Below are 19,083 nucleotides of genomic sequence, written 5' to 3'. Positions count from 1 at the left end.
TAATTATACTAGAGAAGTTCTCTTGCTTTTTGCTATGACCACCTAATGAATTTTGTGAAGGTGGAAGGTATCAACTTTTTAAAGAAGCATCTTAGCAGGTGCTTTTTTGTATTCTAAAAGTTAGTTGAGTTTTCGTAAGTTAAGATAGATTTTTCTGAACTGGAAAGTTACTAGTAAGTTATTAGTCCTTTGGAGGAACAATGCAGTTATAGAGTCAATTCTCCTTTCTCTCAAATCAGAAAATATCCTGGGAGGCAATGTTTGGTGGGGATGATCTTTTAGGAGGATAGGGCAGATACTTGTAGTAGAAAGGTTGGGTGTCTTGTTTAACAGTCGTATGCAAAGCAGAAAATCATTGCTGCTGGAAGTCTGAGGCAGGATCAATGTGGACTTGACTCATTGTCTTTGCTTAGGTTCCTGATCATAATATTCATGGTCATGAATAATAATCATGATATTCAATTTCATTTCTGTTTTGTTTGATGAACTTTGCTTCCAGGTTCAGCACCTTGGGAAGTGTTATGGGGGATATAGAGGATAAGTTCTAAAAGTACAGAATAATTTAGGTTGTAAGGAAGCTCTAGAGCTCATCTGGTCCTGTACCCTGGTCAAAAGCAGTGTTAGCTTTGAACTTGCATGAGTCGGCTCAGGACCTTAGGACCTTTTAGAGTTGATTTCTAAATATTTCCAAGGACGAAGATTTTATAGGTTCTCTGGGCAACCTGCTCCAGTGTTTGACTACTCTTTTCGTAAACAAATTTTTCATTATCTAATCAGAATTTCCTTTGTTGCATCTTGTGTCCTCTTCCTCACTTCCCTTCTCTGTACACTTCTGAGGAGGGTCTGGCGGTGTTTTTTCTATAACTACAATTTTAGTAATTGAAGGCAACTTCCCCTCAGCAGAACATTCTGATGGTAAATTTTGCAAATTTCTTTCTGAAAATAGATACTTTATTTTCAGGATTTGCTAAGGTAATGGAAAGAATGGTTACCAGTGACTCTACTATTGTAATGTTAAGATAGCCATATTCTTAATTGCATTTGTATCTTTTACTAACAGCGCTTGAGAGGTTGGCCCTAAATTCCCTGTTTGGAAAAAGACGAAGGTTTAGCGATTAGTAATTGGTTGGCAATGTTGTGGCCTTTTTTTTTTTTTTTTCTTTCTTGACTGTCAAAGCTTTTTCTGGGAATTTTGCTGAAAGGATTAGGTGATCACTCTTACTATGCTACTACCTTTTTAACCATTTCATGCATTTCTATGTGGGAAGTTAGCTTGCTGCTTCTAGTGTACGACTTTACTGCACTTATTTGTAATTTTTTTCACTCACAATGTGAAGCTGGCATCCATGTATTTCTAACATCCCTGAAGCCTTAGATGTGCAATGTAAACTGTGTGTGACACCACCAGGAGAAAATACTTGGTGCTTGTGAAAACTTTCATAATTTTGAATCGTCCTTGGGATAGGCTAGCTCTTCTGATACTTTTCTAGATAGGAAGTATGTGGCTGACTGTTCAGGAAAAAAATAATTTGAACAATAATGGAAATATAACTCTAAAATAGTACTTTGTGCGTTTGGAACAGTTACAGTGGTTAAGCAAACTGGAAATGGATAGGTAGATTTGGGTCCGTTCAGACATAATTTAATGTTCTACAAATTAGTTTAGGTTAATTAAATACAGGATAGTTAAATAGCAGAGTTGTATAAAAATACTTACAGCTTAACTGGAGTGATCAAGGTTACTAGAAGATATTAGGAAATAATACCACGATTTATTTGGTGCAAATTTGAGATGAATTTGTTCCAGCTCGTAGTTGCGATGAATTGTTCTTTGTGCAATACATGTAGTACTTGAAGAGTTTTAATGTTACTGTGTTTGGTCTCTTCTAGATGTAGATCATACCTTTACTGTTTGGATTAAAAGATGTGAGGAAACACTAAATGGTAAGGAAAACCAAAAAATATACTTGATATCGGATTTGATATGCCCTGTGCTTTGAAACTGTTTCATGTTTTGGAAGATTTATGGCTTACCTCTTATTTAGAACAAAGGCAGTTAAAATTCATTCTTCTATTGAACTCTTGTTTCTCTCACAGTATACGTCCCAAAGACTTTTAACAAAAATGCATTCTTCTGTTTAACTTACTTTTTGTCACAGTATGCATCCTAAACTCTTCTCCACTTCAATTTTGAAGGAAGTTAATATTCCATTTTTAACATAATTAGCTATGACAGAAAAGTACATATATAAAGTTCAGGCAATCCGGATTAATTTTAATTTGCGGATTAATCCGGATTAATATTTTAGTGCTAGCTATTTTTTTGTAATTGGAAGTGTGTTTGCTTTCTAAAAGCTGAAGTTCTCAACATCAAAATAAGTTTTCAGGTCTCATAAAATGTAAAGTCAGAATGAGCAGTGGAAATTTGCAGATTTTACTTCAACTCTCTTTGGAGATTGCCTTAATCAGTCAGGTACTAATTGCTGCTCTGGTATAGTATGTTGGTAGTCAGCATGTACATATGGTTGATTGTCCATAAGTATTCCATAAGTATGTCCATAAGTATTTCCATAAGTATTACTGCAAGTTGACATTCCTGACAGTGAATTTACCCACGGTGGTTAAGCTGCCTGTGGATTTTAATGAGGTATAGCAGAATAGCAGATGTATTTTTTTTCCTCTACCTGTTACAACCCTCCCCGCTACCTTTGTGGTATGCATTGGAGAATGCCACAGTAGGAATATTACGAGTCATGTCAACTTACTGACTAAAAAGCAGAGAGGAGTCCTTCTGTTTGTGTTATATAGGAATATATAAACTCATAGTACTTTTCACCAGAGTACTTAGTTTGGAAAAATAAGATAAGTGATTGGCAGGTACCATATTGCTTTGCAACAAGTTATCTTGAGTGAGAACTCTCTGCCATCTCAAGGAACGCGGATATAACGCATGTGTTTTGCTAATATTATGCTTACTTTTTTGTAATGATTTGTCTGGTTCAACTAAATTGTCCTGTTCTGTCTTGAATATTCATTCGTGTATTTTCAAGAGATTTTTCTTAATTTTCCATTGGATATTCTGGCAAAAAAATCAAGATCTCTGGTTTCTTTGTTACAGCTTCAGATTCTTCTTTCATATTATTTTTGTCACTTGTTAGCAGAAATATCTTAGAAAAAATGTTTAAAGGAAGAAATACTGAGCTATAGTTTAAATCTTAGTGTTACAGTGTATTTAAGGCCATATGAATGGCTTTAACTCTGCCTGGATCCTTCTCATTCCCCTGCTGCGTTTCCCTAGCATGAGAGACAGATTGGATGAGAACTCTGTCCTAGTCGTATGAATGGATGATAAACCTTGATAAGACTTGCAGGAAATGTTTCTTTTAAAAAAAACAGAACAAAACAAAAAAAAACTCTTCATGTTTATTGTGGCCTTACTTTCATTAAAAAAAAAAAAAACTACTCCCCTTCCTTCTATATAGGTTTCTGGTAAGCAAAGTGTAATGGAAAGTTTATTCCTTCTGTTAATCAGAACGTGTTTTGTATAATAGTTGTTCATTTGCACGTATTGTTGGTTGAAATAGCATGAAGAAGAACTGATAAAATTAGAGGGTCATAAAAGCAAAAGGCTAGAGGTACAGCTGGCTAGCTGTTACAGAACAGGATAACTGTTGTTAACTCTTCTACTGTTGAGGCTGGGGTAAAGGCAACATTTTTGGAGGAACAGAATAAAGCTAGAATAAATATGTCATATAAGTTTAATATGTTTTTCTGAAAGTATAACTATTCTATTCTTGCAGCAGTATCGCAGACTGAAATGGTAAGCTGTTTTCCTTGCTATGTTCTACTGCAATTTTTTTTAATAAAGCTAGAGCATGCTTTTAGACTTCAGTGACTTTTTACAACTTCCAGATTTTAAAATATTTTTTTCTACTGCATACAAGTCTTAAGATTTAGTTTTTCTCTGAACAGTTGGTTTTTGAACCAAGAATTTGAACCCTAAAGATTCAGGAATAGCATACAAATCTGGAAATTACTGTGCAGACATTTTATTAAAGCCAGTTTTAACTTTGTCTTGCTGTCTGTGGCCTAACTCACACTAACTAGCTCATCTTGTCAGTACTGATTTTCTTGTGACTGCTAGGAAGTAACTTTTTTTTCAGTGTGTGCAACTAGTATGTCCGGACTCGTTTTCTACTGTAACTGGTTCAGCTTTCAGTTTTCTTCTTATTTGAAGCCTTTGGAAGTGTCAAAATTGACCTGTTTTTTAGATAAAATGGGAAACTTATGTTGGGTAGTCTCCTCTTTTCAGAATTCCAATTTTAAAGCTTAAAAATAGAAATGAGAGAGGAAACTGTACAGTAAAAGTGGTAGGTATAGGCAAGGACAAATATTATAATTAAAAGGTTTTTGTGTTAAAAAATTTCTGAAATCTATCACAGGTTTCTTTTGGAACTTTTATATGAGCAGTATAGCTACTGTGTTTCTTTCAGGTATACTTTTTATCTAGGAAGAAAATGAGTTGAGGCTGAACTCATTGCTGTTTATAAAATGTCTGACCTGTATATTGTAAATTATATTAAATAAATGCTTTGTCAGTCACTGACACTTTTTGTTATTCTCATCTGGAATAAATGGCTAGGAGAATAGTGAAGAACTTTATCTTTGTTTGTAAGTTAATACACACGTGTAAATCAAGAAAAGGGCAGCAGACAGTATGAAAGCGTCTGTGTCTTTGAAATGTACTTCATGATATATTTTCACTTACGTTGATGTAACTTTCTTTCCAATGTAATGTGCTTCCACCAGAATATACAACAGCAACCTCTGCCATCAAAGATCAAGTAAGTTGACTTTAGATTTATTGTGAGAATTAAGATAATAAATAACTTCTTTCCTGACTCAGGCGTTGGAGAGGCAAGATAGTAACTGTAGTGGGTTTTTGTTTTTTTTTTTTCCCCCCCTCTAGTAACTTCAGAAAGTGGCAGTTTCTTAGGTGAAATGTTTCTTAAACAGTGTCATTGCTTTCATTCAGATTCATTTATACTTTCAAGAGAATGCTCCGCTGGGAGAGTTAGGGAATGGAGTAAGCATTCTGGCTTCTGTTTCTAATTCTCCTGCTGAGCTTAATTCAAAGACTTGCCCGTATACTTAGTATAGGTAATGTTCCGAGATGCTTTTAAGATCCCTAACTAAAAACTGCCATTTACTATTTATAGAAGGCAAACAATATTATGAATTGGATTAGAAAATAACCTAGCTCTGAATATGCTTCTTGATAAAAATGGTTCTTTGTTCTTTAACTGCTTACCTTGTCAAGTCTGCAAGTGCTTTGTTAGAGGAAGGGGAAGAAATCTAACTTTGTATGTCATCTTTCCCCACTAAATTGCACAGTGCAATAGTCCAGCTTCTGGTATTTTTTCACATCATCTTGCAGTCAGTTTTTCTCTCTCTTTTTAAGGTATGACTGGTACCAAACAGAATCTCAAGTAATTGTGACTATCATGATCAAGAATGCACAGAAGGATGGTGTCAGAGTACGGTTCTCAGAGAAAGAGGTGATTTGTGTTGATTCATTGATAGGCATCCCTGGATTCCGTAGGATGTAGTTATTGAAACAGTGAGCAGTATATCTTTTGGAGCAGTGTGAAAAAATAGTACAAGCGACTTTCTATCTGAGTACTTGTATGCATGTATTTTGCTACAGCAGGGTCCATAGGATTTCTTCACAAACTCTAGCGTGGTGTGCATGCTGCAAAAGGAGCATCTGTTTTCCAGCTGTCTGGGTATTTGAAAGGGTTTGGGGAAGGAAGTGCTCTGAACTTAAAACATTTGAGTATGCATGCACCCAGAGTGTGAATGGACAGAGACAAGGTATTTTAAAGAACGGTTATGCATAGGTAGTGTATCTTGCTTTAGGACAATTATACTTCAAGAATTAATGTTGGTGGGTGGATTTTTTTTTCCCTTTTGGTATCCCTAAAATTGATAGTGGCAGCAAAGTATATATTTCAAGGCGGTACTGTAATCTCTTTATTGTAATACCATATGCAATACCAGTAACACTCATGTTTAATTTAGTTGTGAACATTGAGGAGTGGGACTCTTATTCTCGACTAAATTGGTAATTAGTAACAGCTAAATACTTCTAGAATTCTGTCTGCTTTAAATAGTTAAAATTGTGTGAGTACTTGCCACATAGTTCGCATGTATTAAAAGGGAAGTTGCAAATTGTTTTCATATTCCATTATTAATGTGTTGATACTTTATTTGCCTTAGAATTCTTTAAGGAATGCAGATCAGGCTGACAAGATAATAGGCTTTTTGAGTACTTGCTGGCTAAGAATTGAAGCCTCCTATTCATTTTGTAGCGTACTTTAGAAACACCTTGTTGAATAATGCAGTGAAAAGTGGTTTCGTTTGGAGTTCTCTACCTGATTCTTGACTTTTTAAAAGTGTCCTAGTGAAGGGTCATTAATTTAGTCACTTAATCTTGGTGCAAAATTACAATCCTTTACTCCAAAGTGGAAAACTCTGCTCTCTCAGATGACCGGAGACATGTTTTCATCTTAACAGATGAATGCATCAGTGAGACTTCCATCCGGTGAAGACTACAACTTAAAGCTTGTTCTTCTTCATTCTATAGTGCCAGAGCAAAGTACATTTAAAGTGCTTTCAACAAAGGTAAGCTTTTAAAGTGTAAATTATTTCTTTGACCGTTTCTGACGTTGAAAACATTTCTGCTTTATCGTCTTGTCTCATGGTGACAGTCATAATATCCTGCTTTTCATACAGAGTTGCTTTTTCTTTCTTCAGGGTGCCTTTCAGCCGGTGGAAGACTTTCTAAACATATGTGCAAATATCAGAAATAGTAATGCGATGATGCTTACTGAAGTGCAAATGACACTGTTGAGGCATCTGCTTGAATTAGTGCAGGAATACAATTTAAATCATTCCCATCTAATTCCAGTTCTGACCAGCAGGTGGAGTATGGCAGACGTAGTCTCTTGAGAAGCAGCTCTATGTTAAGGGTGCTTAAACATGAAGAGACTTCTTTAAAGGTTTAGAGTATTTTACTTTCCAAAGCATTAAGTGCTTCAAAGGAATGGTATGGCCTCAGTGTTTGTCTAATTACTTGAAAGTAGATTTCTGTTTAACACTCATGCATGTACTCTGTTCACGAGTGGTATAGAAAATATGTAGTTGCTACTTTGAGTAAGCCATGTTAATACTTAGAACTTCTCAAACTGTTTACAGAAAAATTTATACCTTACCGAATAAGTACTTCTGTGAGGACTTGGGAAGAAGGTCTCAGTCTCACCATCTTCCAAAGTATATAAACGTTCTATTACATTTGCTTCTCTGATAGTGAATATTACTCCTCAAAGCTTTTAATAGACTGGAGAGCTTGGACCCACAGGTCCATACGCGTTAAAGAAGGCAGATGTGTAAGATCTTACAGTCTGGCATGAGCATCTGAAGTTGTAATGGTTCTTCAGTCTACCACAGAACCTTCAGAATCCTTTCAAGAGAATATCAGTAGGTTAATTTTTATGTCCTAGAAATTAACACTTTGGGGAAAACTTAATCTTTTTAAAAAGTGTGCGAGTTGCAATGGAGGATGGGAGGTTAGAAGTTGGAAGTGCCTGGCTTGCGAGAGACATCTCGGGCTCTGGGATTTAGAGATAATTTTGGACAAGCCTCTGAAAAGTTGGGATCAGAACACCTACTGGACATTAAAAATCATCAGTGATTAAGATGGATGTTTAAAGACTCCTGAATGTGCTTCATTCTTCTGACTAGGCTCAGTGTTACCTCATCTCTGTCATAGCCACCTTGACTATATCTACGTTAGTTTGTAGCGTGGCCCAAGAGAAGCAGATCTCCAGAGAAAACAGCTGGTACTGAGGGCCTGGTGTCCACAGTGTGTGTTCAGGGATGTAGTTGTGTAGCTGAGGGATTACTTCAGACTAGTTCTACTCTGCTCCTGTGCACTGAGCTCTTGTTAGTAGCTGGAGCAGGTTGTGTGTGCTCCTGGAGCATGTCATCTTCTTTACTTTCATCTGAGAGGAATCCTGTTCACGCACTCCTAGGTGATTTCTCAGTGCAATCGAAAACAGTAAATGAATATGATAGGGAGACTTCACTTCAAAAGCATACTCTTGATTGGAATGAAAGCCATCATCTTGTTTTTGCAGTTCCTTTGGAATACCACTCCCATCTCCACTCCTCCCCTTTTCCAAAAGAGAAAACACCACCCCGGATTCTAGTTATAGTCACCAAGGGGAGGGAAGAGTCCTAAGAATTTCTGCTTTAAAACAGTGATAGATTGATTAAGAGTAAATCTTAACTCGTTAAAATTAAAAGTTAAGCTCTAACCCCTAGAGTATGATAGTACATGCATGTCACAGCTGGATGTGATCTGAAAGACTCTAGCGGAAGCATCTTTATGGAAGACTATTTGCAAGGAAGAAACATGAACCTGGTCTCTTGTCTTTGACAATAATAAACTTATCAAACTGTTCATCTTGCTTTCTATTTGAGAACTGTTTCTAAAGGCTGGAGGGAGGAAATTGTTCCTTGAGCTGCTGATAGGAGTGCCTGGGACACAGGTACTCTAACCAGGAGGTGAAGTACAAATGGAGAGCAGGAGACTGCTGCTGCTGGAAATCGTTGAGCCTCACATTCGTAGCCTCTGGGAGGAGCTCCCTGGCTTCCAGTAGCAGCAGCTTTGTACTCGCATAGCTGTTGAGAGTCATTCAATCCAAGCTGGATCTCCCTGCTGAGATAGGTTGAGTGACTTCGAGTGGTCACTAGCTTCACTGTTTTATTGACCTTAGCCCTGCCAGAGCTTCCTCCTTTACATCAGAAGGAATCCTGAGCGCTTGGATCTGCCTATCTCATCTCCCAGTCTGGGTTTCTGTAGCTCCTAAAGAAATTGTGTTTTCATCAGATAGGAACAAATGTACTCTTGTGGAGTGATGATTTAAGATAAGAACTACTTGATTTGCACTGGTTTATTTTGTATTGCCACCTTGCCATTAGCATCCGACAGTCTTCACTGGGGAGTAAAGGATCTTCTCAGCTGTGTGTGGAAATGGAGCAGAATATGCGAGTAGGTTTTGCTGTGGATAAAGTTAAGATTTCACATGAACCTTTTTCATACAGCTAATAAATGAAGTGGGTGGAGGATGAAGCAATCGAATTTGCAAATATGACAATGCTGCATGTTTTTGTAACTAGAGAAGTTGCGGAGAGGTTTTTCGATACTGGTTGAAATTCAGCATCACTTGATAAATGCAAAACAATAAAGGTAAAGATGCAAGTCCAGGAGGAGAAACTGGCCTTAATTACATTACAGAATTATTGATTCTAAAATAGCTGTAAACAACTGGACAGAACTTGCAGATTCTGGGACTGATTCTTGTAGAGAATGTTAGCAGTGGTGAAAAATGCAACTGATACCTTAAGATTTTCTTTTCTAGCAACGAAGCACAAATTATACCTTTCAGTAAACCCATGCTTTGTCTAGCTCTGAAATACAAAGGCCCCATTTTGAAAAGAACAGGGTAGAACGAGCAAATATACAGAGACAGCAAAGATAAACATGTGGAGGTGTTCAAATGATTTCTATATGAGCAGAGAGTAAGTATTGTTCATCATCTGCAGACCTTTGACTTTGAGCTGTGAACTAGAAGTGGTGAAACGTTTGACACGCTGACCAAAGAATGGCATAATACCTAAGTGAGCCTTGGTTTTTTAGATGAAGATCTTCAACTATGTCTTTATATATCCTAAAATGGTATATTCTCTGCCTGGCAACAGTTTTACCGGTGACTTTTCTTTTTGCATTTGTAACAGTGGCTGTGCATATTATTGCCATGCTTGGAGCTATTTGTCTCGTTCAAAAGCTTGCATGCTATTGAATAGAGATCATTACTTTCCAGTTCAACTTAGAGTTGACTATGTGTCAACCTGTCCTGTTCACATTTCCTTGTGAGTTATTTAGTATTGCCCAGTATTGTTCAGTATATAATTTTTGTGATCTAAGGCCTGCACTTAGTGTTTGTTTGAGAAAATGCATAATACAACTGAATAGAGAGTCCCTCTCTTGAGGGAGTTAATGATACAGACATAGCCACTTTTCTTAGAACAGAATGACATGTTTTTCATCTCTGTTACCAGCTGGTTTTTATGGACATAAGTAGTGTAGCTGATAGATCATAACTAGTGTGACTAGATCAACTGAAATTATAAGTTATGCTCCCATTCTGTCAAAGGTACCTGCCTGTTTTGAGAAACTTTACCATAGTAATCTGATCAAGCAAAAAGTAACTGCAGCCTGGGAATGTTAAGCAGCAGCTCTAAAAACGCTGTATAGATTTAAAAGATTTGTCTTAAAAATGGAAGCTGATCTAGTCTTTGTGTAGCATGACTTCATACGCTATGTAGGCAGGCTTTTGTGTATTTTGGCAATCATTGCTGTATTTGGGGCGTCAAGGGAAGTTGGAAAAAGTGGCACAGTGAACAACTGCAATGTTGTGCTCTGCAGTTACAGAAGGAAGTTGTTAGTAGTGTCGCTTGTTTTTTTTACTTATTTCCAGCAGGGGGAGCCAAAATGTAATGGCTGGGGCAAGCTTGCTCTTGGGGAGTTGCATCTGTGTAGTTGTGGTGTAGTTCTGTATGCATGTAATCGTGCTCTGTTCATAAAAGGAAGAAGGCTTACAGACTTAAAAATGAATGTATCAGCTTGTAACTAAAGATGTTTAATATAAAATTGTTGTTGTTCTTAACTTTCCTGCTGGACAGAGACAAATCAACCAATTTGAAGTAGTATTCTGAAACATTCTCAGTGCAAAATTGGCCTCACCTTATTTTCCCTCTTCTGTTTAATCTATAAAGTAGTGTATTTGGGACTCCAATGGAATATTCTGCTACAGTCGGTTGAAAAATTGAGTAACTTCATCAATTTCTCTAGATATTTTGTTATGTTCTACTCAGGGATTTCCTATCCTCATATCTAGGAGATGGAGGGGTTGTTTCAGGAGAGTGAGGATGAATGTGTTTTAGCATGTGTCTTTATGATATTGAAGGAAACTTAAGCTAGTGTCTGTCTCTGTCTTCCCCCTTTGCTCTTGCATCTGTAGTCAGTCCAGGGATGATTACTGTGAGCTTTCACTGTTTAGTGATTTGAGCTTTTTGCAGACAATAATGACTTGCAACAGTTTAGAACCATTTGAAAAAAGTTGTAAAAAGTGGTTTCTTGACCCCAAGCCTTTCCTTTAATTAAAGATCAAAGATGTCCTGCAAACAGCAGAAGGTTTTAGAAATTCCTGGTCTTTTACAGTTGACATTTGTTACTTAATAGAGACCTCTGAGATAGAAGCACACTCTCACCAGCTTCATGCCAAGAATATGGTAATGTGCATCAGTGGAATGTTTCTTTTCCCCAAACCAACATTCTGCATTACAGGCCCTGAAATATCCTGTACGGCTTACTGGAAAGCATGCTGCTGCCGGTTGGTGAATGTAAAGGAAAAACCAAAGAATGAAACTGTTTCACACTCTCTTGGACTGTAGTCACAGTCTCTATTGAGGGATATATATATATTTTATATATATATATATATACACACATACAAATAAACAGAGTTACAGGTTTATTTTAACTGAGTTTGCATAATTCTTACAGTTGCAATCCAATCCTTAAATGAGACTTTCTCATTTTGGATTTCTTCGTCAAATTTTTGGTCTGTCTAGAATGCAGAATCTCTGGTCTCATGCACTTGTTTTCCATGGGAGGCTTTCATTCAGATTCATGTCTCCCTTATACTTTTTGACTACTTCCTGTAAATTTTAAACTGATACTTAAGATATGAGTTGGATACTTTCCCAGAATGCCTGCATCTCTTAGGCAGGGCTAGATGGAACAGTTTCCAGACTAGACTACAATGAAGCTTTTCCACTGATTGGCATCATATTTACTTGGTTCTGAGTAGTCTTGACTTTTTTTTTTTTTTTTTTTTACCCTTTGCATTTGGATATGGGGCAGGTATAAACTTATTAATACACGGAGAACTATATTTTAAACAAGGATGTGAGTTGCTGCCCATGCTTTATATAAATACATGAAGGAAAATGATATATAAGGGTATTTTTCTGTCTTGAGAGAAAGTAGATGGTAAAATAACTAAACATTGAGATAATGGTGGGTTTACATGGTGAAAGACATCTTTAGGATACCTCAATACTCTACTCAGCCCTAGGGAGGCCTCACCTGGAGTACTGTGTCCAGTTCTGGGCTCCCCAGTACAAGAGAGACATGGCACTCCTGGAGAGAGTCCAGTGGAGGGCTACAAAGATGCTGAGGGGACTGGAGCATCTCTCGTATGAAGAAAGGCTGTGAGAGCTGGGCCTGTTCAGCCTGGAGAAGAGAAGACTGAGAGGCCATCTCATCAATGCGTACGAGTATCTGAAGGGGGGGTGTGGAGAGGATGAGGCCAGCCTCTTCTCCGTGGTGCCCAGCAACAGGACAAGAGGCAACGGGCAGAAACTGAACCACAGGAAGTTCCATCTGAACCTGAGAAAAAACTTCTTCCCTGTGAGGGTGACAGAGCATTGGACCAGGTTGCCCAGAGAGGTAGTGGAGTCTCCTTCCCTGGAGACATTTGAAACCCGTCTGGATGTGATCCTGGGCAATGTGCTCTAGAGGACCCTGCTTGAGCAGGGTGGTTGAACTAGATGATCTCCAGAGGTCCCTTCCAACCTAAACGATTCTGTGATTCACAGAATAGGTCATACCTTTTTAAAAGGTAGTGGTATTTGTCATCTTCCTAAATTTAAGTAGCAAAATATTTGTTACGATAGCAGAGTTCGAACTCTCAACACTTGCCTTGTCAGACAAAGCAGTCAGTCTTCTAGTTCAGTAAGTTATAAGGGAGTTAACTGGAAAACCCTGAGTTCTCATATTTTCATGCGTTCAATACAGCAAACCATTGGAGTTGAAAAGGATAGTTTTGTTGATAAATCTTGAAAATAAGGGCTAAACTACTACTTTAACTTTGCTAGTTTTGGTTTCCTTCATCTAGCTGATCAGAGCTTGACACAGATTTGCCAGTGGTAAGAAGACCTACTGTTAGCATGAATTATAAAATGTAAAATACAACAGAAATTAAAAAAAAAAAAAAACCACCTGGTAGCTTGTCACAGTGTTCACTAGAATCTTATTTTAGAGAAGAAGGCAAAAATTCTTGTCCGTCTTAATGTTTGTCAGTTAAACTGGAAATGTCTTGTCCCAGAATATAAGTTCAAGTGAAAACTAGTTTGTCAAAGGCTTGGGCAGTAAGCTCTACCTAGGAACTTAATGCTGGTTAATTAGTGTTGTGTTTATCTGTCTCTCGAGGGAGAAAGCTCTTAAAACTAGATTAAATGATCTTTTGCTCCAGCCTCCTTTCTAAAGTAAGACTTTTTTGTCTTGTATTACCAATGAAATATTTTCGATTAGCTTCTGAGAGTAACTCTGTGCCATCTTTTCTTGTAGCTAGCATTTGGATTCAGCTGCAAAAAGTTTGGCTCAATCTCTGCTACATGTTTAAAATTGTGTGTAGGAGTTTCTCCTCAAAAAAAACTGTTGATGTGATTTATTCTATATGATGAATCTCCAGTTTGCCTCTCTTCTCTTACTCGGAGAGGCAGATTTCTCTCACGCAGTATTTCAAACTACTGTTGTATGAATCGCTCTGTCAAAATTTCAGGCTTCTTTTCCTTGTTGCTTTGCTCACTTTGAGGTGAAAGTGTTGGAAATCTAAATTAAGAAAATACCGCAGAAAGTGGATTACTTTTGCATTTGAACTTTTCACACATCTGGAGTACTATGCCCAGTTTTGGGCTTCCCAGTACAATAAAGATGCTGATATAGCGGAGCAGTTCTAGTGGAGGGCTGCTAGGATGGTCAAGTGACTGGAGCCCACAAGGTACAATGAGAGGCTGCGGAACTGGGTTTGTTCAGCCTTAAGAAGAAAAGGCTGAGGAGCAAGTTTAGTCCTATGCATAGCTACTTAATGGAAGGATATAGAGAAGGTGGAGCCAGACTTCTCTCAGATAAATGGGCACAAGCTGCAACATGGGAAGTTCTGACTTGATGTAAGGAAAAATTTTTGCAGTGGGAGTGATCAGACACTGCAGCAGGTGCCCAGAGAGGTGAGAGAAGCTTTTTCCTTGGAGATGTTCAAAAAACTCAACTGGACGCAACCCTGAGCCGCCTGCTATAGCTGGACCTGTGTTAAGCAGGCTGCTGGACTTGATCTCCAGTTGTCCCTTCCAACCTACGTGATTCTTTGAAGGAAACAATTGTCTTTATTTTATCAGGTGACTGACTTTAGCTAGTAAGTGTTCCCTACAGGTATCTGTCTTAGATATTAGTAATCACTTCTTATTCAAGTAAGTAATTAGTAGTATGTGAGGGGGAAGAAAGATGTAGAGTCTAGAAAGCAAATGAGCATGACACCGAGTAGGATGGGAAGAGTAGTGTGACCACAACATCTGCTTAAGTTGGGGAGTACAGATTTGTTTCCCTGAAAGAGCAGGGAGAAGCAATCGGAGAGCTCCCTGGAGTAGGAGGCTGGGAGAGGGTCCCATGTAGGAATGAAGGAGAAATTAAGATGCTGCTGTCTACTGCATGCAGTAAACTTGGAGTATAGGCTGCAAATCTTGAGTATAAGGTAGCATTCCTGTAATAGTTAAATTGTTCTGTAGTTCGTATTTCTGATGAATGTCAGTTTCAACACTTCTTCCTGTGTTGCACTTCTGCTGCGTTCCCTGGCTAGCTGTTTTGGGAAGGAGTGAGACGTAACTATGAGAGTTTGGATGTTGGGCAGTTAAACTGAGCAGCTGTTATATTATTAATGTACAGTAAGTGCGAAGTTCTAGAATAATCGGGTTGTACATTTTACTTGAGCTTCGTGTGCTTGAAGGTTTTGAACTTTGTTACTGAAGAGAGTTCTTTAAGTAGCATTTGATTAGAACAGTTAAGAGCCTGAGCCAGCTTCTTTAAGTGGCATGCAAAACATTTAATTTGCAATGAATTTTTTCCTGTCTGTTGTTATAAAGTTGGCATGAGGCACACAGGCATGCATTTTATGAAATATAGATGTTAAATCAAAGTAGCTGGCAAAAAGTGGAGATGTATTTCTTGTCTGGGTACTGAAATTTTTTCAGAGGAGAGAAAAAAGCTAGCAGTACTTGTGTGTTAGATGTGACATAAAAATGCCCGTAATGATGTGTTGCTTGTGTGTATGATATCAGTTTCTGCTTTAAAAAGTTCATTAAAATGCATTTATTGCCGTTTGTGCACATAATTGGGACTTGCAAAGTCTTTTCCCTTTGGATCAAGTAAAGCTCTCAAGTTGAAGAAATATGCTTCTTCACAAACAGAATTTCATAGCTTTATATTTTTAGAAAGTGTGGTTGTATAATGGTGTACAGCTAATGATCTCCCTAGTTTTGCTAGTGCCTGCCACTTTGCCTAATGAGTATTTTCAAATGAAGTAGACGGAGTAGAAGTTTAATCATGATATAAATGCATTCTGTCTCCATTTTTCAGCTGTATAGAATTCTAGTTTGGTGTGGAAATGATTTAGATTTAAGAAAACCACTGGGATTTAGTTGGTAACATTGCCCCTTCCTTAGGGATGTTTGTCATATAGTAACTAACTGGCTTAGGGCCAGTTTTAGAGAGGAAAGTGTAAGAACTAGCAGATTAAAAAAAAATGACGGGGGGGAGAGGAATTATTGGAGCAGCAAAAGTAAAATTTTCTTTTTTTAGCGTGGGTAGAGTACTGCCATGAATTGCCAAAGGCCTTTATAAGGGGTCTTTGAGGTGGGTTATATTTTGAGAAGAGAAAGTTCATGCTTAGTAGCTCACTCAACATCATCTCACAATAAGGACCATTCTTTTCTTCTTGATGTGGATGAAATTGGCTCTACCTAATCCCCTGAAGCATATTGGTGAGCAGTCCAAAGCATAAGGGTAAGAGGAGATAGTGAAGGGATTTGGAGAAGTAGAAGTAAGACTGGAAGCTAAATAAGGGGAGAAAGAAATAAAGAACTGAAGTGGAGTAGGCTTAGCAATCTCAGTATCAAGGCTTCACTCTGATTCCTTACAGATTGTATAAGGGAATGCACTAAAAAGGAGAGTATAAACTAATCTTGACATTAAGGCCTCCTCAACTTAAATGTGCAATTTGGTAATTTAGTTTCCTTAGCATGTAAAATCTTCCCTTATGAAGGCATTCTGGATCTTATGAAAGCTTAGAAAAAAAGCAGCACTGGAAATTGCTTTGAGGGTATTTATGGCACTTCTAAGCCAATTCTTAGACAGTGCAACTTTGACCCATGTAGCAGCTAATCATTTCTGTAGGAAACAAAGTTAAAATAGCCCTAAATGACTACTAGTTTAACATACTTACTGAGTAATTTCAGGAAAATCTGACAGAAGGATGCAAGCAGAAAGTCTTTCTAGCTTTGCACTTTCTTACAGCAGGGATTTCATGCAGGAAGGAAAACTCGTTTGGGGAGAAGCATCATTCAGGACTTTCATGTATGATCAGTAGTGACAGCTGTCATATCTTCCATGTCCTCAGTCTTCCAGTTCCTTGTCCCGCATCTTACCTTCTGCTGTCAGCTGCTTGGCTTCTGAACTCTATTATGTTCCTCGTTTGCTCCTGACTCCTGATATTTAAGTGTATCTTAAATATCATGTCTGACTTGTGCATTCAGTTTAACTCTGACTTGGCTGGATTAGCTTCCCTGGATTAGACTAGTCATATCCCTGTTGTTTCCCTGATGGCAGACCATGTGTTACTGCTGAAATACTCCGCTTGAAGAGTTACATAGGGGAAGTGGAAGAGACGGGAGGTTTTAAATTACTACTGTTTCACTTGTAGCTAATTGGCACCTTTGTAAGTGACAAATTAATTAACTTAAATGTTTGACTCTTGAGATCCAAATCCATAGGAAGAGACCTGTTAGTTTTGGCACTGATGGAATTACTTGTTTGTCTTATAGGTACATAAATACTTCAGCTTCCTTAAGCTAATTGCACAGCATTAGACTTAACAATTGTGATGTTCGGAATTGAACTCTGGGATTGTAATTTCCAGAGTGTTTCTAGGAGAGTCCAGTGAAGGCAGCTTTGCTAATTACTTCAGATTCAGAGCAGACTAGTTACTGGCACAGTATCTGGATGCTTTCCCTGTGTAGTTTCAACAGAAAGTTGTGTTTTGTCCTTACAGATTACAATACTAAACTCTGGAATGTAGGCTTTCTTTAGGGATAGTAGGTTGAACAACTAGAATAATACAGTATTTGATCTTCCCTGCCTTGAAGGGCTTTGCACACTGGAGTCTTAAACACTTTTTGTTCTCACTTAGTACAAGTGAGTGGTAGAATGCAAGAACGTGAAGTTGTTTGGGGAAGTGTAATGGTGTACTGCTCCCCCAGAAAAAATGGAGGGATTGAATATTCTGATCCTTAAAATGCGGCATGGTTGTTAATATGAAAGCCTTGAAACTTAAGTTAGCTTATTTCTTTATTTTTGTAACACATCTTAGACTGTTGCTTACCTGCAACTGATTTGAGGAATGGATTAAATAAAGTTCAGATTTCAGATCGGTGTGATGCTGTGTAAGGAGCTTGTTGCTAGGATCTCTAGGGTTTGCTTTTACAGAGGTGGCTTTGTTCTTGGGTCTGCAGGGATCCCCAGGTTATAGTGGCTTTAGGTAGAACTAAGAACTCACTTCTGCTGAGCTGTTAAGGCAAATAAGCAACTTCTGAAGTTCAGCAAGTACTGGGTTACTATACCATCGTACAAACTTTGTGGCAGTTTAAGTGAGTTTGTCATCTGGTGTGACATTGGACAGTCCTTGTTTTGCAGACTGTTTTGCAGCTTTGTAATCCTGTAGCCAAAGGATAAGGTTAATTACGGAAAAACCACTTCAATATGGTTGTCTAAAGGGGATTATGTGTAGCTGTGAATAGGAGCAAGACATTTCACTTAACTTTTACAATAATTGCAACTTTTATCCACTTTTAATTGCAGATATTGTCGATGCGTACTAGGCAGTTTTCCTTCTAGCAGTCTTGAAGTGTATGTCCTTTGAACCAAATGAGTACTGGTTCCAAATCTCTGCAAGAGGAAGATCTTTATAGTCTGAGGCTGTTTTTCTGGTTTATATACTCTGTATCAGATAGGAGTTTTTTGGTAGATGAAATTGAAACCTGGATAAACTTGTATTTTTGCAGTCCTTCGGAATACTTATTGAATTGTTAAGAGTTGACTGGCAAGAAAGGGAGGCTTAAAAGGTAATATTTAAGAATCCTGGTGCCTGGCATTGTAGAAGATGGGGACAGATAGTTCACTTTTGGGACAGCATAATTTACATAAAGGGAGTAATAAACAAAGGGAAGTGGAACTAAAAAAAAGGTAAAAGTCTAATGCAGGAACTGTGCAGCTGTGTATGCGTTTAGCTGACATGTGACTTGGAAGTCAGATAACGTTGTAAGGTAGGCATGTTGTTTGACAGTGCAGGCTGCATATTGGAGACTTGTTTCTGAAACAAATGTATTTTCTCACTGCTACAAAATTGAACTAATTTGAAACTATTTGGCTGAACTGTTTGTCATCTGGATTAATTTGTCCTTTGCCTTGTGTTGTGTAGGTTGAGATAAAAATGAAGAAGCCAGAAGCTGTAAGATGGGAGAAGCTAGAGGGACAGGGAGATTCTCCGAAGTTAAAGCAATTTACACCAGGTTTGTTCTCTGAACTATTAATTATTTCAGGTTTAACGTTTGTATGAAGTCACTTACCAATATTCAACACACCAAGTGTTCTAATAATTGGAATAGTATTACAGCTTCATATTTACAACACAAAGCCTAATGGCATTTTTACTGCCAGCAACTGATAGAAGTAGTTTATAGGGCTTTGCTAAAATTCAGTTATTAAAGTTAGTCATCCCTTCCATTAACCTGGTGGATTGTTCAGGATATGTGTTTGTCACTAGTTTCCCCGGGGCTTATTTCTTT

General features: G+C 37.9%; 1 protein-coding gene across 6 annotated transcripts in view; it reads left to right on the top strand.

The window, feature by feature from the left end:
* SUGT1 (SGT1 homolog, MIS12 kinetochore complex assembly cochaperone) overlaps positions 1-19,083 on the top strand; it is a 29,181-nt gene that overhangs the window by 7,719 nt on the left and 2,379 nt on the right. For 3 of the 6 annotated variants that reach the window (XM_068929699.1, XM_068929697.1, XM_068929695.1), the window contains 6 exons: positions 1,891-1,944; positions 3,801-3,820; positions 4,810-4,844; positions 5,462-5,558; positions 6,577-6,684; positions 18,717-18,807. In XM_068929699.1, coding sequence (XP_068785800.1) covers positions 1,891-1,944; positions 3,801-3,820; positions 4,810-4,844; positions 5,462-5,558; positions 6,577-6,684; positions 18,717-18,807 — 405 coding nt within the window. The remainder of the gene's footprint in view (positions 1-1,890; positions 1,945-3,800; positions 3,821-4,809; positions 4,845-5,461; positions 5,559-6,576; positions 6,685-18,716; positions 18,808-19,083) is intronic. The other 3 variants (XM_068929700.1, XM_068929698.1, XM_068929696.1) reach the window with 1 other exon arrangement.

The sequence above is a fragment of the Struthio camelus genome, chromosome 1 (assembly GCF_040807025.1).
Source record: "Struthio camelus isolate bStrCam1 chromosome 1, bStrCam1.hap1, whole genome shotgun sequence".
NCBI classification, from domain to species: domain Eukaryota; kingdom Metazoa; phylum Chordata; class Aves; order Struthioniformes; family Struthionidae; genus Struthio; species Struthio camelus.
The sequence above is the reverse complement of the archived record's forward strand: the minus strand, read 5'-3'. Positions and strand labels throughout refer to the sequence as shown.